The sequence below is a fragment of the Oncorhynchus mykiss genome, chromosome 5, assembly GCF_013265735.2.
Source record: "Oncorhynchus mykiss isolate Arlee chromosome 5, USDA_OmykA_1.1, whole genome shotgun sequence".
Taxonomy (NCBI): domain Eukaryota; kingdom Metazoa; phylum Chordata; class Actinopteri; order Salmoniformes; family Salmonidae; genus Oncorhynchus; species Oncorhynchus mykiss.
Genome location: NC_048569.1, coordinates 85,525,951 through 85,548,823, shown reverse-complemented (window position 1 = coordinate 85,548,823; position 22,873 = coordinate 85,525,951). Strand labels below are relative to the sequence as shown.

Sequence of the window (22,873 nt, the reverse complement as noted above, 5' to 3'; positions counted from 1 at the left end):
ACATTTTTCATCCAGCCATAATATTTGAGTTCACAACATGAACCATTGTTTCTTACATGGTTTTATTGTTCAGTTAGATTTCTCCTTTGTTTTGATATGCGTTCTTTTTGTTTTGTTTTTGTTCTTGTCTTTGACCCTTTTCCTTTTGGGCTGTCGCTTGACGTGATGTCAGAAGATGATGCATTTGTAGACAAACTGCCTACATTTGGGAGGCCTTTTGATTCTCTGGCAGGTACAGTATAGTGTGGATGAAGGGAGGGGGGCTATCTGAGAGGAAGGGGCTGGGGCTGGGACCTGGAAGGGGTCCGGTGATGCCTATTTACCCATGATGGTGTCATACGTCATCCATCCATGAGAATGTTCTTGCTTTGTTTGATTTTGTCAAGCCGTCTCAGAATGGATGGCAGCCATCCTGTGAGGGGAGTAGATGTTGAACTGAGATATTGGAGTACGCCACAGATTACGTTTTCATTTTTTCCCTTTGATAAATGGTGGAACACCTCTCTCGCTGTCTATCTTACTCACATACTCTCACATCAAAGTATCCCAAGGATACTTTTTTCAGGAAGCTGAAATGCCATGCATCTCTTTTTCAGCTTCCGAAAACCGGCATCTTTGGCTGTCCTGCCCTCACCACAGCAACGTCCCTATTTTGTATGATAGTCATTGTGTGTGTACTGTATGGAGAGCACTGTGTTTTCAAGCATGCTGTTACTCTGCAGTCTTCAGTGCTGTGTGTGTGTATGAGTGTGTGTTCATGTGTATTAAGAGTGTAGTCTGTCTGAAGAGCTTCTGTGGCATCGAGATCCAGACACACAAACACACACTCCAGGGACGTCATTTCAGATAAACCTAGGGAATGGAAAAGTAAAAAGGGGGGGGGGGGTATTCCTCCAAGGAATTGAAGCTAATTTGCTGCATTTCTACACAATTTAAAAACTCTCTAATGCAATTTGTAGAACAGCAAAAACAAGCTAAATTTCCTCCAGCCATTATCACCTTGTTGCTGTAGCTTCATTCACTTCAGTCAATAGGGGACTTAACATTCTACAAGAATGAGCTGCTACTAGCTCAGCACCGGGATAACATTTCCAGTTTGGTTACATGTCAAGTCAAACAGCAGTTACCTATCTAAAGCCATCTACTACAGCCATCTTTACCTCTGCACTGTTTTGTAGAAAAGGTCATGCTGTTCCCTGCAGCTGCGTCCATGTACTCTCCATAAAGCCGGCCAGCCATACAATCATCCTTCGCTCCCGCTCCCAGGCGTCCGCATGGTCCTTAAGTCTGCTAAACTGCATGATTGTAGCAGCCTATTTTAAATAGTTGGTGTTTAGCTACACACACACACACACACACACACACACACACACACACACACACACACTGTGATACAGACAGATCATCTTTTGAAGTCTGGAAGGAAAATAAGTGTCTCCAGCCAGTTGGTAAATATTGTGCCACCTTCTCCTAAACACTCAGAACAACACACAGGCAGACAGACAGACAGACAGACAGACAGCTTCCAAACTTCTCACCCTGACCCCCATCTACCCCCCTCCCTCTGTCCCAGATCGCCTCTTCTCTCTCACTCCACCCCATGGGAACATGTTTCTCTACTTCACTCTGCTCCACTTCACTGACCACCCCCATCAGAACACCTGCCCACTATTCTCTAGTGTCTTCACTCACAGTCATCCTTCACTCAATCCATCAACTCCAGCCATCTATTCACTACACCCAAAGGCCCCAATCACCCCCTAAGCAGTCGCACCTTAACACTGATCCCTTCGACCAACTCCCCTCCTCCACCAATGGTTTTACCCTCATCACTGCCCCCTGGTGTATGTCATCAGGTTGATTTGTTTATTTATTTGGATCCCCATTAGCTTTTGCAGAAGCAGCAGCTACTCCTTCTGTGGTCCACAGACAGTCCAACAGCCAGGCTCCATCTGTATTGAAAGACAAAGCATGGCACAAAAACTGTTAGAATATTAGCATTAGGACAGGAGGATGTGATTTAAAAGGATTCATGTAATGGTAATGAATGTTTTCTATAGCAGTGTGTAGATGAGTATTGTATGATGGGTGTCATTCCCAGTCAGTCCTCCTCCAGGCTTGGCTTTTTCTCTCCATGCTCCAAGAGACTCAACACCCACTATCCACGAACAGATACCTGACTTCACCTGGGCCAACCTCCAACCCCCTCCCACGCACCCACACGTGACCGTTTCACACTAATAAGCCGAGCTGTACTAAGCTTATCTGGCGTGTCCAGTTGCTTCCTGGAACCATGCTGGAAAGGACAATGTGGAAAGAATATTATCTGAGCCTGCACAGTAAGGTTCGGGTTGGACTATAGTGTGAAATGACCCACAGACACACAGGGTCACGCACAATTTGTTCCTCTCCTGTCCTGGTGTTTTGGCTTGCTGTGCCATGCACCCCTCTTTACCCCACCTCACCTCACTGTGTTGTGTGATGGACCTGCCATGTGACTCATGCTACTGTCCTTCTCTCTTCCTCCTCCTCTCACCCACCCTCCTCACCCACTCTCCCTCCTCCCTGCCCCACCACAGAGAATGACCAGCCTTCCCTGGTTTGGTTTGACAGAGGGAAGTTTTATTTAACCTTTGAAGGTAAGTTGTGTCTGCACAACAGCTAACTGCAGTGAACACACTCACCCGGGGTCACCCAGGCCTCATCTGTGCAAGCTTCTCCTCTAACTCCTCCCCCCTCCTTTATCTCCTCCCCCTCCTCTAACTCCTCTCACTCCTTCAGTCATGGCCACATCTCTCTCCCTCCAAACGAACTGCTGCGCCCCTCTACATCCAGCCCTCTTGTCTTATTCCTCACACTCCTCCTCTCATTGTCATTCGTTCTCATTTCACATTCGGTGTCCACAAGTCTGCCGTTTCCTAAAAGATTATCAAATCACTTTTTATTGGTCACATACACATTGTTAGCAGATGTTATTGCTAGTGTAGCGAAATGCTTGTTCTTCTAGTTCCGACAGTGCAGCAATATCTAACAATTCCACAAAAAATACCTAATGGAATGGAATAAGAACATATAAATATAAATATATGGAGCAATGACAGAGTGGCATAGGCTACGATGCAATAGATAATATAGAATACAGTATATACTGTACATATGAGAAGAGTATGATATGTAAACATTATTAAAGTGGCATTATTAAAGTAACTAGTGATCCATTTATTAAAGTGGCCAATGATTTCAAGTGTGTATGTAGGCAGCAGCCTCTGCGCTAGTGATGGCTGTTTAACAGTCTGATGGCCTTGAGATAGAAGCTGTTTTTTAGTCTCTCGGTCCCAGCTTTAATGCACCTGTACTGACCTCACCTTCTGGATGATAGCGGTGTACACAGGCAGTGGCTCGGGTGGTTGTTGTCCTTGATGATCTTTTTGGCCTTCCTGTGACATTGGGTGCTGTTGGTGTCCTGGAGGGCAGGTAGTTTGCCCCCGGTGTTGCTTTGTGCAGACCGCCCTCTGGAGAGCCCTGCGGTTGTGGGCGGTGCAGTTGCCGTACCAGGCGGTGATACTGCCCGACAGGATGCTCTCAATTGTGCATCTGTAAAAGTTGCGAGGGTTTTAGGTGACAAGCCAAATTTATTCAGCCTCCTGATCATTGATCGTTCTTCATGTACTTTACTAATCTCTGTTTGTCATTTTCTTTTTTGTGTGGACTCACTCTCTTTGGTCTTTTGGGTTTGGATATTGATCTCTCTCTCTGATTTTGTCACAGTGACTCAGCATCAACAGTATGTCTGGAATACGCATGTCCTCTCTCTCTCTCTTTGTAAAACAATTGTTCATTCTTTATTTCTGTCAGTCTTCTCAGTGTTTCTGAAACACAACAAACCTCCTCAGGTAACTGGCTTTATTAACCCTCCTACTGTAAATATAGTGAAACCTGAAATTGTACAACAATGTCCAACAGTCTTGAGGGACTTCACATCGATTTACAGTACATCCAACATTTCATTTAACAAGGTAATGGGATATCATAGGAGCTAAACCCACCCACACATCATACACATGTATTGGTTGTCATTTCAATTACATAGATACAGTATGTGATAATGGAGTAGTGGCCTGAGGGAACACACTAAATGTATTGAGTAAAGTGTTACGAAATGTAATATTATAAATTGTATATAACTGCCTTAAATGTGCTGGACCACAGGAAGAGTAGGCAGCTAATGGGGATCCTTAATAAATACAAAATATGAATACAGTGATTCTCTCACACACTCTTTGGTTCTCCATCTTCATCCATACATGGCTGTTGAGAGATGGAGAGTTAGGGAACAGAAAATAGAGGGTGTAGTACAGGAAGTGGGAGGAGTCTAAAGGACAGAGATGTAGTGGAGCAGCCAAGAGAGGGATGAGAGAACAGTAGTAGCTCTGGTGGTTTGTGAGGACTATGGACATGGGTTGTGTTTAATGCTGAAAGTCTTCCTTCTCTCTTTCTGCTTTTCATTCTGTCTCTCTCTCCAACATTTTTTTGGTCTGAGTGAGTCTCTCTCTCTCCCTCCTTTCTGTATTGCTATTAAATGTGTGTGTGCTGTCTGAAACAGGCTGCTCCAGGGGACCCAGCCCTCTCACCATGGGGGCCCAGGACACCCTTCCGGTGGCGGCAGCTTTTACTGAAACAGTCAATGCCTTCTTCAAAGGAGCCAACCCTAACAAGTAAGTCCACTCAAACACATTAGGAGATGTCTCTCACTGTATGCACCCTCTCTTTCTCTCTCTGTCCCTTTCTATCTTTCTCCCAATTCTCTCCACTCTCCACTCTCTCTCTTACTCTTTTTCCCTCTGTCCATTTCATTTCTATGATATCTCTCTCCTTGCTTTACTCTGTTCTCCTCTTTGTCCTCCTTCGGACGCTCTAACCTCCTCCTCCCGTGTCCCTGTCAAAAGGTGTGTTGTGAAGATCACAGGCGAGATGGTGCTGTCGTTTCCAGCGGGGATCACACGGCACTTTGCCAATAACCCATCCCCTGCCGTGCTAACCTTCAGCATAACCCACTACAGCTGGCTGGAGCATGTGCTGCCTAACCCCCAGCTACTCTGCTGGTAAAGACCACTATAACACCCCTCACACAACTCACCACGCCCTGTAGCATTTAGAACATCTGCCATTGAACGCCTAAAATCATACTGTAACAAAACAATCCACCCGTCCAGTTCTGACTGGGCTCTGAGTCACTGTGAATTCATCCCAGTGGTCTGACTAACCACCTCATTCCAAGGTTATTCTGCACTCACATGTGTAAAATGCATCAGAGCTGTTGTTGTTGTTGTATAGCACTCAGTATCTGTTTGCAATCTCTGCACTGCAATAGTCCTGACCTCTGTGTAGTAGATACAAAGATAACTTGTACTCTGTTGTCTATGTGTTGACTTAAGTTTAGAGGGATCAATCATGACATTAGATAATATGATAAAATACATATTGCCTGCCCACATAGTGACACCGCCACAACACCCAACCCTGACTGCAAGACCTTCTGGGTGAACATGCCAAACCTGATTACCCATCTAAAGAAGGTGGCCGAGCAGAAACCCCAGGCCACATACTACAATGTGGACATGCTCAAATACCAGGTGAGCTGAACTATGTTCTACTATAGAGATACAGAAACCAATACCAGGTCAGCCCATCTCTCTGTCTGCAACTGGTACTAGATTATAGGCTGATCCATAGAGATCAAGTGATGTCTTCTTTCTGTGACCCATTTAAAACCAGATATTTAAAGTCTGTCCTGTCCAGTCTGTATCCATAGTTACTATTCCAGTTTAATGTTATTATGCATTCTTTCCTCTGTATTGTTTATGTGTGGAGGTATCAGCGCGGGGCCTCACGTCGACCCCCCTGAACCTGGCAGCCAGTTGGCGGTGTGAACCCACCAGCACGGACCTCCGGATAGACTACAAGTACAATGGCGGCTCCATGACAACGCCCGTGGCGCTCAACAACGTCCAGTTCCTGATCCCTGTAGACGGAGGAGTCACCAAGCTACTGGCTGTGCTTCCCCCTGCCGCATGGTAAGACCGAATAGTATACTGCATGTCAGAACTGTATACAATACATTTCTATTGAATTAAATTCACTTCATTTGATCATTAAAAGTTGAAGGCTGCTTCGGAGACATCCCGTGGCTCTATGGCTCAGTGGTGAAGACATTCATTTTTTGTGTTTGAAAAGGCCCATTTCCCAGACCCAGATTTAACCTATTCCTTGCTTTTAGAGAGTAACATCACATTTCATCCTGTTCTTCCAGGAATGCAGAGCAGCAAAGAATCCTGTGGAAGATTCCTGATATTTCCCAGAAATCTGAAAATGGAGGTAAATAACCTTGTTTATACCCAGGAGGAATCAGTAATGCCTTGTTTTCATCTTCTCCACTAAAGTACTAATCAAAAATAATTGGTGAAGTCGCGTCATGACAACGGGCTCTAAGGGCTTGAAACACATCAATAACGTTTTTCTGCAGAGTACTTGCGAACTAAGTGCAAACCAATTTTACATGTAGAATCGTGCAAAAATGTCAGCAGTCGATCAAATCAAATTTTATTTGTCACATACACATGGTTAGCAGATGTTAATGCGAGTGTAGCGAAATGCTTGTGCTTCTAGTTCCGACAATGCAGTAATAACCAACGAGTAATCTAACTTAACAATTTCACAACAACTACCTTATACACATAAGTGTAAAGGGATGAGGAATATGTACATAAAGATATATAAATGAGTGATGGTACAGCACGGCATAGGCAAGATGCAGTAGATGGTATCGAGTACAGTATATAATGTGAGATGAGTAATGTAGGGTATGTAAACATATAAAAGTGGCATTGTTTAAAGTGGCTAGTGATACATGTACTACATAAAGATGGCAACATGCAGTAGATGGTATAGAGTACAGTATATACATATGAGATGAGTAATGTAGGGTATGTAAACATTATATTAAGTGGCATTGTTTAAAGTGGCTAGTGATACATTTTTTACATCAATTTTTCCATTATTAAAGTGGCTGGAGTTGAGTCAGTATGTTGGCAGCAGCCACTCAATGTTAGTGATGGCTGTTTAACAGTCTGATGGCCTTGAGATAGAAGCTGTTTTTCAGTCTCTCGGTCCCTGCTTTGACGCACCTGTACTGACCTCACCTTCTGGATGATAGCGGGGTGAACAGGCAGTGGCTCTGGTGGTTGTTGTCCTTGATGATCTTTATGGCCTTCCTGTGACATTGGGTGGTGTAGGTGTCCTGGAGGGACTCTGGAGAGCCTTACGGTTGTGGGCGGAGCTGTTGCCGTACCAGGCGGTGATACAGCCCGACAGGATGCTCTCGATTGTGCATCTATAAAAGTTTGTGAGTGCTTTTGGAGACAAGCCAAATTTCTTCAGCCTCCTGAGGTTGAAGAGGCACTGCTGCGCCTTCTTCACCATGCTGTCTGTGTGGGTGGACCAATTCAGTTTGTCTGTGATGTGTACGCCGAGGAACTTAAAACTTACTACCCTCTCCACTACTGTCCCATCGATGTGGATAGGGGGTTGCTCCCTCTGCTGTTTCCTGAAGTCCACGATCATCTCCTTTGTTTTGTTGACGTTGAGTGTGAGGTTATTTTCCTGACACCACACTCTGAGGGCCCTCACCTCCTCCCTGTAGGCCGTCTCGTCGTGGTTGGTAATCAAGCCTACCACTGTAGTGTCGTCTGCAAACTTGATGATTGAGTTGGAAGCGTGCATGGCCATGCAGTCGTGGGTGAACAGGGAGTACAGGAGAGGGCTCAGAACTCACCCTTGTGGGGCCCCAGTGTTGAGGATCAGCGGGGTGGAGATGTTTTTACCTACCCTCACCACCTGGGGGCGGCCCGTCAGGAAGTCCAGTACCCAGTTGCACAGGGCGGGGTCAAGACCCAGGGTAGAAGCGCGGTGGCTAGGAAAAGCTCAGTAGAAAGGCAAGAACCTAGGAAGAAACCTAGAGAAGAACCAGGCTCTGAGGGGTGGCCTGTCCTCTTCTGGCTGTGCCGGGTGCAGATTATAACAGTACATGGCTAAGATGTTCAAACATGCATAGACAACCAAAAATAATACTACTAATAATAATCACAGTGATTGTAGAGGGTGCAACAGGTCAACACCTCAGGAGTAAATGTCAGTTGGCTTTTCATAGCCGAGCATTCAGAGTTCGAGACAGCAGGTGCGGTAGAGAGAGAGAGAGTCAAAAACAGCAGGTCCGGGACAAGATAGCACATCCCGTGAACAGGTCAGGTTTCCATAGCTGCGGGCAGAAGAGTTGAAACTGGGGCAGCAGTACGACCAGGTGGACTGAGGAAAGCAAGGAGTCATCAGGCTAGGTAGTCCTGATGCATGGTCCCAGGTTTCAGGTCCTCCGGGAGGGGAGGGAGAGGAAGAGCGAGAGAATTACAGGGAGCATACTTAAATTCACACAGGACACCGGCTAAGACAGGAGAATTACACCAGATATAACAGACTGACCCTAGCCACCCAACACACAAACTATTGCAGCATAGATACTGTAGGCTGAGACACGAGGGGTCAGGAGACACTGTGGCCTCATCCGACGATACCCCCAGACAGGGCCAACCAGGCAGGATATGACCCCACCCACTTTGCCAAAGCACAGCCCCCACACCACTAGATGGATATCCGCAAACCACCAACTTACTACCCTGAGGCAAGGCTGAGTATAGCCCATGAAGATCTCCCATACGGTATGAACCCGAGGGGGCAACAACCCAGGCAGGAAGATCAGATCAGTGACTCAATCCACTCAAGTGACACACCCCTCCTAGGGATGGCATGGAAGAGCCCTAGTAAGCCAGTGACTCAGCCCCCGTAATAGGGTCAGAGGCAGAGAATCGCAGTGGAGAGAGGGGAACCGGCCAGGCAGAGACAGCAAGGGCGGTTCGTCCCTCCAGTGCCTTTCCGTTCAACTTCGCACCCCTGGGCCAGACTACACTCAATCATAGGGCCTACTAAATGAGTCTTCAATAAAGACTTGAAGGTTGAGACCGAGTCTGCGTCTCTCACATGGATAGGCAGATCATTCCATAAAAATTGAGCTCTATAGGAGAAAGCCCTGCCTCCAACTGTTCGCTTAGAAATTCTAGGGACAATAAGGAGGCCTGCGTCTTGTGACGTGTAGGAATGTACGGCAAGACCAAATCAGAGAGATAGGTAGGAGCAAGCTCTTGTTGGTTAGCAGTAAAACCTTGAAATCAGTAATATGGTCACATTTTTTGGTTCTAGTCAAGATTCTAGCAGGCGTGTTTAGCACTAACCGAAATGTATTTAGTACTTTATCCAGGTAGCCGGAAAGTAGAGCATTGCAGTAGTCTAATCTAGAAGTGACAAAAGCATGGATTTGCTTTTCTGCCTCATTTTTGAACAAAAAGTTTCAGATTTTTGCAATGTTACGAAGATGGAAAAAATAGATCCTTGAAAAATTCTTGATATGTTCGTCAAAAGAGAGATCAGAGTCCAGAGTAACGCTGAGGTCCTTCACAGTTTTATTTGAGACGACTGTACAACCATCAAGATGAATTGTCAGATCCAACGTAAGATTTGTTTCTTGGGACCTAGAACTAGCATCTCTGTTTTGACCAAGTTTTTCCACAATTTTCCACTTCCAGGGAGTACAATTTTGGGGCTTCACCATGTTTCATCGAAATGTGCAGCTGTGTATCGCCCGCATAGCATTAAAGGTTAACGTTATGTTTCCGAATGACATTGTCACGCCCTGACCTTAGAGATCCTGTTTATGTCTCTATTTAGGTTTGGTCAGGGTGTGAGTTGGGTGGGTATTCTATACTCTATTATTTGTATTTCTATGTTTTGGCTGTCTATCGTTGTCTCTGATTGAGAACCATACTTAGGTAGCCCTTTTTTTCACCTGTCTTTGTGGGAAGTTAACTTTGTTTGATGGCACATAGCCTTAAGCTTCACGGTTTGTTGGTGACATGTACTATTAAAAGTATGTACGCTCATCACGCTGCACCTTGGTCCTCTTCTTTTAACGGCCGTGACAGACTTCACCAAGAGGTAAAATATATAGTGAAAACAATAGTGGTCCTAAAAAGGAACCTTGAGGAACACCGAAACTTACAATTGATTTATCAGAGGACAAACCGTCGACAGAGACAAACTGATATCTTTCCAACAGATAAGACCAAAACCAGGCCAGAACTTGTCCATGTAGACCAATTAGGGTTTCCAATCTCTCCAAAAGAATGTGGTGATCGATGGTGTCAAAAGCAGCACTAAGGTCTAGAAGCACAAGGACAGATGCAGAGCCTTTGTCTGACCCCATTAAAAGGTCATTTACCACCTTCATGAGTGCAGTCCCAGTGCTATGATGGGGTCTAAGACCAGACTGAAGCAATTTGTATACAGCCTTTAAAAAAGGAATGGTAGATTCGATATAGGCCGATTTTAGTTTTTAACATTTGCTGGGTCAAGGTTTGGCTTTTTCAAGAGAGGCTTTATTACTGCCACTTTTACCTCGCCCCTACCTGGGCTCGAACCAGGGACGGACCCTCTGCACACATCAACAACTGACACCCACGAAGCATCGTTACCCATCGCGCCTCAAAATCAGCGGCCCTTGCAGAGTGTGACGTAGAATTTCGTCGCGGGCAGCATTTGGTTCTTTAACGCACGCACACATTCATCACTCCTCCCTGCTCCATTATCAGATAAGTTAACAATGTGGGTCGACACACAAGTTAACTTCCCTGTCTTAGTACATACATTTCACACTTATGTCAATGTTCATATTTAATACAAGCAATATGTATTATACTTATCCATGTTGTGGATGAGCACTTTGTTTGTTTGTTCTGTTCCTCTCTATCTCTGTAACTTCCAGGTATGCTGGATAAGGACCCGAGTAAAGGGAATGGGCTGTCTTTGTAGTGCCTGTCCCAAATGGCTCATTAATGTAAATGTGCATATTAAAAGACACTGTCCGTAGTGATGTCATTTTGGAAATGTTATGTGGTGATATTGTTTAAAAAATGTGTTGCAATGTATATCCTTTAGCATGTTTAGTTAATGGAAAATGTAGGTTTGACTAGGTAATTGCTTAATTAATTTGTGTTAATTGTTCTGAGGGGAGGGGCTAGCCCTATAAAAGTAGCCTCTCTTTCAGTTCATGAGGAGGCATTTTTGGATTGAGCTGTGAATGGGGCAGCATTGTTTTTAGCTGTCCCATAAGGTATATGTTTGATGGCAGTACTGTGAATGGGGCAGCATTGTTTTTAGCTGTCCCATAAGGTATATGTTTGATGGCAGTACTGTGAATGGGGCAGCATTGTTTTTAGCTGTCCCATAAGGTATATGTTTGATGGCAGTACTGTGAATGGGGCAGCATTGTGTTTAGCTGTCCCATAAGGTATACGTTTTATGGCAGTACTGTTGTTTTTGTTTTCCGGAATCACTTTGTAAATAAACACCCTGAAGCACAGATGAACATTTGCGGCTCCGCCATCTTTTTATTTTGATAGAGGTTAGGTTTTCCAGTATAGCCTTCTGGCCTACTCTACGTGACACAGAGAAAGGGGAACAACTACTTCAAGGCCTCAGAGCGAGTGACGTCACCGATTGAAACACCATTAGCGCGCACCACTGCTAACTAGCTCACATCGGTTACACAAGGTATCATGTAATAAACCAAAAAGTGTTAAACAAATCAAAATATATATTATATTTTTGATTCTTCAAAGTAGCCACCCTTTGCCTTGATAACAGCTTTGCACACTTGGCATTCTCTCAACCAGCTTCATGAGGAATGCTTTTCCAACCATCTTGAATGAGTTCCCACATATTCTGAGCACTTGTTGGCTGCTTTCCCTTCACTCTGCGGTCCAACTCATCCCAAACCATCTCAATCGGGTTGACGTCGGTGATTGTGGAGGCCAGGTTATCTGATGCAGCACTCCATCACTCTCATTGGTCAAATAGATTTCCACCAGCCAGATGCTGCTGGAAGTGGTGTTGGAGGGCCGGTAGGAGGCACCCTTTCCTCTTGTCTAAAAAAATACCCCAATTCCCCAGGGCAAATATATTGCCCTGTGTAGGGTGCCGTCTTTTGGATGGGACGTTAAACAGGTGTCCTGACTATCTGTGGTCACTAAAAGATCCCATGGCACTTATCGTAAGAGTAGGGGTGTTAACCCCGGTGTCCTGGCTAAATTCCTAATCTGGCTCTCATACCATCATGGTCACCTAATCATTCCCAGCTTACAATTGGCTCATTCCATCCTCTCTCCTGTAACTATTCCCCAGGTCATTGCTGTAAATAAGAACGTGTTCTATGTCAACTTACCTGATAAAATAAGGGTTAAATAAATAAATGAATAAGAAATAGCCCTTACACAGCCTGGAGGTGTGTTTTGGCTCATTGTCCTGTTGAAAAACAAATGATAGTCCCACTAAGCGCTAACCAGAAGGGATGGCGTATCCCTGCAGAATGCTGTGATAGCCATGCTGGTTAACTGTGCTTTGAATCCTAAATAAATCTGACAGTGTCACCAGTAAACCACCATCACACCACCTCCTCCATGCTTCACGGTGGGAACCACACATGTGGAGATCATCCATTCGCCTACTCTGCATCTCACAGAGACACAGTAGTTGGAACCAAAAATCTAAAATTTGGACTCATCAGACCAAAGGTCAGATTTCTATCGGTCTAATGTCCATTGCTAATTTTTCTTGGCCCAAGCAAGTCTCTTCTTCTTATTGGTGTCCTTTAGTAGTGGTTTCTTTGCAGCAATTCAACCATGAATGCCTGGTTCAGGCAGTCTCCTCTGAACAGTTGATGTTGAGATGTGTCTGTTACTTGAACTCTGTGCATTTATTTGTGCTACAATCTGAGGTGTAGTTAACTCTAATGAACTTATCTTGTGCAACAGAGGTAACTCTGGGTCTTCCTTTCCTGTGGCGGTCCTCATGAGAGCCAGTTTCATCATAGCGCTTAATGGTTTTTGCGACTGCACTTGAAGAAACTTTCAAAGTTCTTGAAATGTTCCGTATTGACTGACCTTCATGTCTTAAAGTAAGGATTGACTGTCGTTTCTCTTTGCTTATTTGAGCTGTTCTTGCCATAATATGGACTTGGTCTTTTACCAAATAGGGCTATCTTCTATGTACCACCCCTACAAGAAGGAAATAAATTCCACAAATGAACTTTTAACAAGGCACACCTGTTAATTGAAATGCATTCCAGGTGACAACCTCATGAAGCTGGTTGAGAGAATGCCAAGAGTGCACAAAGCTGTCATCAAGGCAAAGGGTGGCTACTTTAAAGAAACTCAAAGAATTTGTTTAACACTTTCTTAGTTTCTACATGATTCCATGTGTTATTTCTTAGTATTGATGTCTTCACTGTTATTCTACAATGTAGAAAATATAAAAAATTAAGAAAAACCCTTAATTAAGTAGGTGTGTCCAAACATTTGACTGGTACTGTATATGCATGTGTATGTTTGTGCAGTATATTTAACCTTTGTCCCTCTCTGTGACGTCCCCAGGCATTGGCTCATTGTTGGCACGGTTCCAGCTGTCGGAGGGCCCCAGTAAACCCTCTCCCCTGGCGGTCCAGTTCACCAGCGAGGGCAGCACTCTGTCAGGCTGTGATATAGAACTGGCTGGGCCAGGGTACCGCTTTTCACTCATCAAGAAGAGGTTCGCTGCAGGTGAGACACTGCCTTTCTTCACTTACTCTGCTAAACAGAAGTAATGTCACCTAAATCTATTATGGAGTGCATCCCATCCTTCACAAAATATTAGAATAAGGGAAAGATTGACTCAAATTAGTGTGGCGCTCATAGTGTAATAATAACATGATTATAAACTAATAGTGTATCACTGTGATATTAATTGGTGTTATTACACTGTGTTGATACAGTATTATCGTAAAATATGTTTTGCTATGTGTACATAGTTGCATGTATGATTCCTTTTTACACATAAGTATTCAAACCCAAGGCATGTTTGTCATTTTCAGGAAAATACTTGGCAGACAACTGATACTTCATACTACTACTGAACAAATACACTGGAGATCATCATCTCAATGGACTAATGAAATCCTATACTACAGAGGACAGACCTACACCACCACCTCCCTACAGACAGACAGTTCTTTCTAAACCTTCGAGACAGACAGGCCAAGGCCACACAGCCTACTGTACCCAGCAGTATTGTATAGCTTGCATATAGTCTCGTGGACCGTTTTAGGGTGTAATTATTGTATTTGTAAAATGTATTAAAATGTATTAATTTCAGAACATCTGTATTGCTGCTGCTCTAGACATCCACCCGGGTTTCCCTCTCTAAAGGTACATGCTTCTGCCTCTCTATCCCACTCGCTAACGTGTGGTGTTCAAACTTAAGCACTGCTACAGCTACCTAGCTACTCAACCGCAAAATCACGCTCTCAACCGTGAACCTAACACATAATACACTGAGTATATTTTGATGCAACAACAAATATGAGGTATTAGGAGAGGATGTATGAAAAGACCATTGGGTTGTGCCATTGAGTGAACTAAGATGAATAGACGCACCATGATGTCACACTCCTCCATTCAGTTTAAGGGAGGGGCTAATTCTTGCTTCTCACATGCCTCTGATGGGACACGGTTAGAGCTACCATGGAATTCTGGGTATTGGAGTTTTTATGTTGTTGGGTTTTTAACAGTTAATGCGTTACACACTGGCATAGCAGGTTTAAAGGACATTGTTCATTTGGATGGGGACCATTACCAGACTCCTCTCTCTTCTTTGAATGCAGTGATTTAACATCGGCTTCAAACATATACTCTCAACATTTTCCTCAGAAATGATCAGAAAGTCCTGAGTAGTTAGGCAGCTGCAACAATAAATACATTCTTGGTTGCAATATAAAACAAATATAATATGTTTCCCTCAATAAAAAAACCTGTACAAAGTCTTATTTTAAATGAATAATATATATCTGAAAGGGCGTTTGGTGTTTTCCTTGTATTGTCAAATAGCCTTTGTTGTCCCTGACACAACAGTGGTAGTACTTCAGAGTACATTACAGCATTCTATTTTTATTTATTGATGATAATGATTTAAAAAGTATGTAAAAAAGTATGTGATTCTGTATATTAATAGAATTTCAATGGTATTGCAATTTAGAATGAAGGTATAAATATTCTAAATATCTTTTTTTGTTATCTGTGTAGTTGGGTAACCTGTGTACAGTATAATGTATAAGGTATAATTTTAGAATTTATTTCAGATATATAATTTTTTAACTCAAGTGCATCAGAAGATTTGACTACAGTATATATGCGCGTGGGGGGATAAAATAAAAAAACAAGATGAATAGCACCTGGATGTGTACGTCAGGCAGTATGAAAGCAGTGTTATTTAGAGTTACACTAATAGTTATTACCTTGGATAATCAGTCAGGTTTTGACTATGTTCTGCTCTGTTTCCATTCACCTCAATGTGTTATTCTGCATCAAACAGCATGAACTCTCCTTCGGATCAAACCAACCAGCGCTTGAATCTATGGCTTTATTTTGCATAATGGTAATGGTCTCTGTGAGATGACATGGTGACGAGGATTTGGAGGGAGGTTAGATGACCAAAACGCTTTTTTGTATTTTATGTGTGTACTCCAGACAGTCCTCTAAAAGATAGAGAAATAAGGGGAATATTTTTTTAAACAACAAAAAAACCCATCTTGTTTCATGTGAAGAAAACTGTGCTGATAATTGTTAGAAACCTCCTGAATGCTCTGATATTCAACATAGAGAACTAAATGTGTGTGATGACATTTAACTTAAAAGGTCTCCTCGTGTGGGCATCATAAGTATGTCAGGATACTATCTGTACTTCATGAAGCTACATGGCACCATTTCCACACCTGCCTTAGAACAGCCATAGAAGTGTCTTACATGTCCATGTTGTCTGACCCTTTAGTTGGCATTTCTAAGTAAGGCATCAATGAATTGTGTCATGTAGCTCTCTGTATAGCTGTTTAGTGAGTAACACTTTACTTGAACATTATTGTACACACCTAACTATAGTTAACAGAAATGACATTGGTAATGTTATTACTGTTTATGAACTATGTATGATCTCTGGTCGTGCTTAGGATGTAGGGAGGGTTCAAGCTAAGTGTTACGGCATGGGTAATGTAATGTGTGTCTGCACACAGTTACGGTATAGTGTTAAAGTGAAGTGGTCCACCAACCAATAGACTCGCTGATCTGTTGTCATGTTAACTGTGAGAACTGAAGACCAGAGCAGGAAGTGTGTCTGTGTGTGGCGTGCTAAGCCAGACTGCTTTGGGTACCGTACTGTTTCTCTGTCAACCACATGTGCAAGCTGTGTTTTGTACAGACAATGTTAAGATGATCTGATGAGAAACTAAGTTTGCTTTTTTTCCAAAACCAATAAAAGTTATGAACTGGACAAGTTTTTGGAGCACTCTTTTTGCAACTCACAGCAGAAGTTTTATTAGTCGTAGGTACAGGATACACATGGTATACACTGTCCAACAAAATGCTTACCTACAGGTTCCTTCTCCACAATGCAACAACAATAAGTAATAACACAAGATACGAATACCAACATAAAGTAAATGCCTCAATAGAATATCATAAATATTGTGCATGTTGCTCAAATGCAGTTTATTCTGTATTTCCTCCACCAATTTTGTGTTCTGATGTACAGTGCAACACATCAAGGTTGGCTGTAACAACACTGTCCTAAAGCCTTACTAGGAATACACTCCGTCTGCTATTAAGAAGCTGTTTATAATTGTGTGCTGTGAGGGAGATCTAACTGTAGTACGATTAGCCTTTAATTCAACGTACCATGTGTACTGTACATATATGTTTGTTTCATTTTATATTTATATGGATATATTTGTTATTTCATCTGTTTGTGTTATCCAATGCACAGGATACTGAATATGAAATTGTTTCGTGTGATGTACCGTACTAATGAAATGTTCTGAAAGAATGCAGAATGAACCACCATGTTATGATGTGGGTTTTCTCTGAAATAAAGGAGGCGTATCAATTATGTTTGATCCATTGTTTTGTATTCAATTATTTTGGTCCAATGCAGTATGAATACAAAGGATGTATCTCCTTTAAATAACCTTAGTGGTCGTGACTGGTCTCGGAAGGATTAGAACAAGTCTACATTTCCTATTCTGCACTAGTATCACATCAACCCTCACTTTGCATATATTTCCTTTTTTGGCCAAGCATTCAGATTGTCTTCTCCCAGAGGATGAAAAATGATGTAACACCTTGGCAACACACAGTATTCCAGGTAAGACCTGCCAATCATCTGAGTGGGGAATTCACTGTCTCCCTTGTTTTGTATTCTGAGTGGATGACTGTGCTGTGTGGATAGAAGATGACAGATATAGCCTACACTACAGTACACACAGTACAACATTTGACCTACTCTCTTTGTCGTCTTTTTTTGTACTTGCAGACACTATTGTTTTGTTTAGTTTTATTGGTAATCGCTGTATTTAGGTGCTGTGGCGTAATGTCTGTGTTTTGTCCTGTAGCTGATAGCCTCAACTTGCGGTGTCAGTTAAAGATGGAAATGGACCTAAAGCTATATGGGTATGCAATGAAAGACTGCAGTGTTAAGAGTCAAAAAGACCAAAGCTTTTTAGTAATCCACAGTGGATTCAAATGTCACACTAAGTCATCACGTAACAGCAAAACACATCACACCCCCCATGTCAAGCATAAGCAAAATATACAGTACGATCAAGATAAGTATTTTCAAGAAGTTAAGTGAAAGTCCCTGAATTCAGCTTTGGTTCTGAACTCTCTCATCATCGACACATATACCAGAGGCTGCTTTCTTCTCGTGTCTCCATGAAAAACATCTCCAAGAAATACAGCTCCCTCCCTGCTCAATGTCATCCACACACATCAACACAAGTTCAAGTTTGTCTCAAACTATCTACAAGCTCTATCTAAAACACTATATCTAAAAGCTCTGATTTCATGACATCTATTTTGGATTGTTCTGTGCAAGTATTAATGATATGATACCTCACATTCTGTTTTTCTTCAGCCTTCTACTTGTGTTTATCTATTTATGCCTCTAGGAATAAAGCAGCAGGGCAGGTTTCCAAAGTAAGAGAGCGAGCCCAGTGGTCAAAACTGGTTGTAATGACATTATTTCAACCGCTTTGACCGCTGGGAGTCTGGGGGCCATTTGACTAGATGTTCAGTAGTCTTATGGCTTGGTAGAATCTGTTTAGAAGCCTCTTGGACCTAGACTTGGCGCTCCGGTACAGCTTGCTTTGTGGTAGCAGAGAGAACAGTCAATTACTAGGGTGGCTGGAGTCTTTGACAATTTTTAGGGCCTTCCTCTGACACCGCCTGGTATATCCTCTAATTGGTTCTAATGAGAATGGTTAATATGCTAACTGCCTGCCGTGGTCTGCCCACTGGGAACAGGCTGGCCCTGATATCATCAGCATCATAATCAGATTATAAGAGGTGGGTTCTGCTGGGCTATAATGTTCCAGAGAACAGGACTGCATAACAGACCTCCATAACCCAGTCAGAGGAGCAACTGCCTGCCTGACACTGCATGCCTGCCTGCCTTCCTGCCTTTCTGACTGCCCACCTGCCTTCCTTCCTGCCTGTATGCACACACACTGGATCAGCATCACTATACATTGTTGCAGACAGGCGTCACTGACTCAAATACATTGTCTGGTCAATTTATGTCATTTTGTTAGTCAAGTGGAATAACTCCTGACGTAAAATGTCAAGGTAGAATACATTCAATAAGTGTAAAGAAGTTTAAGTAGGAGGATATGGAGATTGGGGGTAACAGAGAGGGTTTAAAGTAGAAGGTAGAGATTCTCAACTCACCCTCCAGCTGTTCTGGCTCGTTGAGGAGCTGTCTCAAGCGGGAGCCTCCACAGGTGTAGATGACGGCCCTGAGGAACTCTGCCACACGGCTTCACTGCCTTCACCGCCGCCCTCACCTGGCTCAGCCCTACCACCACACACATCAGCAGGGGCAGCAGTACTGGCAACGCACTCATCACTGCTGGCTGGTTGGCTCTCTGGTGGTTGCTGTGTGTGTATCTGGGTTCGTCCCAACTGGGGTGCTCGCTTGCAAAGACCACCACAGACTGTTTCTCTGGTCTACTTTTTCTTTCTTTCTTTCTTTCTTTCTTTCTTTCTTTCTTTCTTTCTTTCTTTCTTTCTTTCTTTCTTTCTTTCTTTCTTTCTTTCTTTCTTTCTTTCTTTCTTTCTTTCTTTCTTTCTTTCTTTCTTTCTGTTTGTTGTGTTCCTGTTAGAGGAATTTAATTCCTATACTAACCAATTCCTATACTAACCAATTCAATTAATCACTCTGCCCATTCCTAAGAATTTGTATGATACTTAGTTGCATAAAATGGACAGATCAATAGCGTTTAGTCTCGAGAGTACTGAACATGGTACAATTTACAACAGGTTATAAACTAAAAATGACGTCATAGGTTTTAAACTGTCCCTCCTCCACTCTGATACAATGGCAGTATAGTTCACAAGCCTTCCCACATCGTCCACCACCGGTTTAGATAATTTACTACTTTACAAGGTCTCTCTTCTCTCCGGGGAAAATAAGCATTCTAGCCAGTCTGACGATAAGTTCATTCGTTTCTACCAAGGAACAGACAGTCTTTGTTCTAATTCTTGATTATAATTACACACATTATATTCAGTACTAGGATTATAATAAGATTCATACATCCATACAGTAACATAATAGTATTCTGTTTAGTCATAGTCCTGATTGAAATGTATACATAATTTAGTCATTATTGATAAAAAAATCCCTTAATAGTTCCTCTCTCTCTCCCCCTTCTGCTCTTTCTCTCTCGCTCTGCCTCTTGCTGAGGCAGTAACACAGTGAACTGGTCTCTGGTTCAAGGCGTGCATCTTCCTCCTATATATACCTTTCAGCTCACCCTTTGAAGAGTCAATCAATCTCTCCCTCCCTCCCCTATACCACCCCCCATTCCGTCCCCTCATCTACCCCATCTCTCGCTCTCTCTCCCCTATACCACCCCCCATTCCGTCCCCTCATCTACCCCATCTCTCTCTCTCTCTCTCTCTCTCTCTCTCCCCAATACCACCCCCCATTCCGTCCCCTCATCTACCCCATCTCTCTCTCTCTCTCTCTCCCCTATACCACCCCCCATTCCGTCCCCTCATCTACCCCATCTCTCTCTCTCTCCCCTATACCACCCCCCATTCCGTCCCCTCATCTACCCCATCTCTCTCTCTCTCTCTCCCCTATACCACCCCCCATTCCGTCCCCTCATCTACCCCATCTCTCTCTCTCTCTCTCTCCCCTATACCACCCCCCATTCCGTCCCCTCATCTACCCCATCTCTCTCTCTCTCTCTCCCCTATACCACCCCCCATTCCGTCCCCTCATCTACCCCATCTCTCTCTCTCTCTCTCCCCTATACCACCCCCCATTCCGTCCCCTCATCTACCCCATCTCTCTGTCTCTCCCCTATACCACCCCCATTCCGTCCCCTCATCTACCCCATCTCTCTCTCTCTCTCTCCCCTATACCACCCCCCATTCCGTCCCCTCATCTACCCCATCTCTCTCTCTCTCTCTCTCCCCTATACCACCCCCATTCCGTCCCCTCATCTACCACATCTCTCTCTCTCTCCCCTATACCACCCCCCCATTCCGTCCCCTCATCTACCCCATCTCTCTCTCTCTCTCTCTCCCCTATACCACCCCCCATTCCGTCCCCTCATCTACCCCATCTCTCTCTCTCTCCCCTATACCACCCCCCCATTCCGTCCCCTCATCTACCCCATCTCTCTCTCTCTCTCTCTCCCCTATACCACCCCCCATTCCGTCCCCACCTCATCTACCCCATATATCTCTCTCTCTCTCTCTCTCTCTCTCTCTCTCCCCTATACCCCTCCCCATTCCGTCCCCTCATCTACCCCATCTCTCTCTCTCTCTCTCTCCCCTATACCCCTCCCCATTCCGTCCCCTCATCTACCCCATCTCTCTCTCTCTCTCTCTCACTCTCTCCCCTATACCCCTCCCCATTCCGTCCCCATCTCATCTACCCAATCTCTCTCTCTCGCTCTCTCTCCCAGCACGGGAGTGAACAGGTCCTTCCGCCACAGCTGGATCTAATTCTAATAAAAATCATCATCTGTGTGACACATCAGTGCCATCAAATCCAATTTTATTTGTCACATGCGCCGAATACAACAGAAACACATTGAAATGCTTACTTACAAGCCCTTAACCAACAATGCACTTTTAAGAAAATAGAGGAAAATATTTACTAAATAATATAAAGTAAACATTTTAATAAAAAGTTCAACAATAAAGAGGCTTTAAACAGGGGGTACCAGTACTGAGTCAATGTGCGGGGGTACGGGTTAGTCGAGGTAATTTGTACATGTAAGTAATGGTAAAGTGACTGCATCATTCCCATTTTAGTGTTCTTTCTAATGTGAAATTACATCATGGTAATTGACATGTTTCCTCATGGGTAGTTTCCTCATTAGCTGACAGAAAACACGCTCATTATATTGTTTTGATGAAAGGATATGGCTACACACTTTCACAAGTTCTAATTAGGCTAATTCTAGTTCCTATCACTCTCTCAGAAGAATCCACCAATTACTCAATCAGGCAAATCAATGAGGTGCTTTGTTAATTGATTACATCCTGACCTACCGGGCAAACCCCTAGAGACCCGGTAGTTCTTCAGGACAAAGTTTGGAGACAACCTGCCTGAGTCACTTTTTCCAGGTCTCCCTTGGGAAACAGGTCTTCTCACCTCAATGGGACTTCCTGTGTAATTTAAATAACGATGAAATAGAATAAAAGTACCAGTATTCTGATTTGATGAAGACCCCTAAATGGGAAACAAGGGTAGAGATCTAGAGAACAGATAGACTCGGAGATAGCAGTCATAATGGTATATATGATCTGTATACTACTGTCATGTGACTCAGTCAGATGTCTACTTTACCTGTTTTTTATGTTTTTCTGCCCATTTGCTCCTGAAGCAGTAGACTCCAGTCCGTTTTAGCCTTTTTACCCACATAGCAAGGACGGTTAACACCTACTTCAAATGTCAGGCAAAGCCCTTGACTACATAATGACAGCCATTAGCAGAGTTATGGGAGGCTGAGTGGGGTGTGCGTGTGTCTGGATCTCGATGCCACAGAAGCTCTTTAGACAGGCTACACTCTTAATACACATGAACTCTCACACACACACACACACACACACACACACACACACACACACACACAGAGCACTGCAGAGTAACAGCATGCTCGAAAACACAGTGCTCTCCATACAGTACACACACAATGACTATCGTACAAAACAGGGACGTTGTTGTGGCGATGAGGGCAGGACAGCCAAAGATGCAGGTTTGGGAAGATGAAAAAGAGATGCATGGCATTTCAGCTTTCTGCAAAAAGTATCCTTGGAATGCGTTTTGTTTGTGTGTCAGAGATCCTCCATTGCTCTTCATCAAAACAAGCTCAAAGACACATTTCTTTATGACTGGGTCACCAAGATCAGCAGCTACGTAGAATCAGGGAGAACCTCCTTTGAAATGGATGAAATCAATTCCAGATATTTCAACTATTATTCAAGACTGGAATTGGGGAAACTGGGCAATGGGCCAGATGAACATAAAAACAAGACAAAGAAACATCAGACTGATCTAGATACTGATCTAAACTTTGAGAGACAGTGAGTGACAAGCAGAGACGAGACATTTATGG

General features: G+C 43.5%; 1 protein-coding gene across 1 annotated transcript in view; it reads left to right on the top strand.

The window, feature by feature from the left end:
• Window positions 1-17,134, top strand: part of sgip1a (SH3GL interacting endocytic adaptor 1a) — a 121,108-nt gene extending 103,974 nt beyond the window's left edge. The window contains exons 17-24 of the mRNA XM_036978612.1: window positions 2,580-2,639; window positions 4,604-4,715; window positions 4,947-5,102; window positions 5,498-5,633; window positions 5,872-6,074; window positions 6,311-6,375; window positions 13,590-13,754; window positions 14,066-17,134. Of these exons, the coding sequence (XP_036834507.1) occupies window positions 2,580-2,639; window positions 4,604-4,715; window positions 4,947-5,102; window positions 5,498-5,633; window positions 5,872-6,074; window positions 6,311-6,375; window positions 13,590-13,754; window positions 14,066-14,088 (920 nt within the window). The 3' untranslated portion in view covers window positions 14,089-17,134. The remainder of the gene's footprint in view (window positions 1-2,579; window positions 2,640-4,603; window positions 4,716-4,946; window positions 5,103-5,497; window positions 5,634-5,871; window positions 6,075-6,310; window positions 6,376-13,589; window positions 13,755-14,065) is intronic.
• The last annotated feature ends 5,739 nt before the right edge of the window (window positions 17,135-22,873 follow it).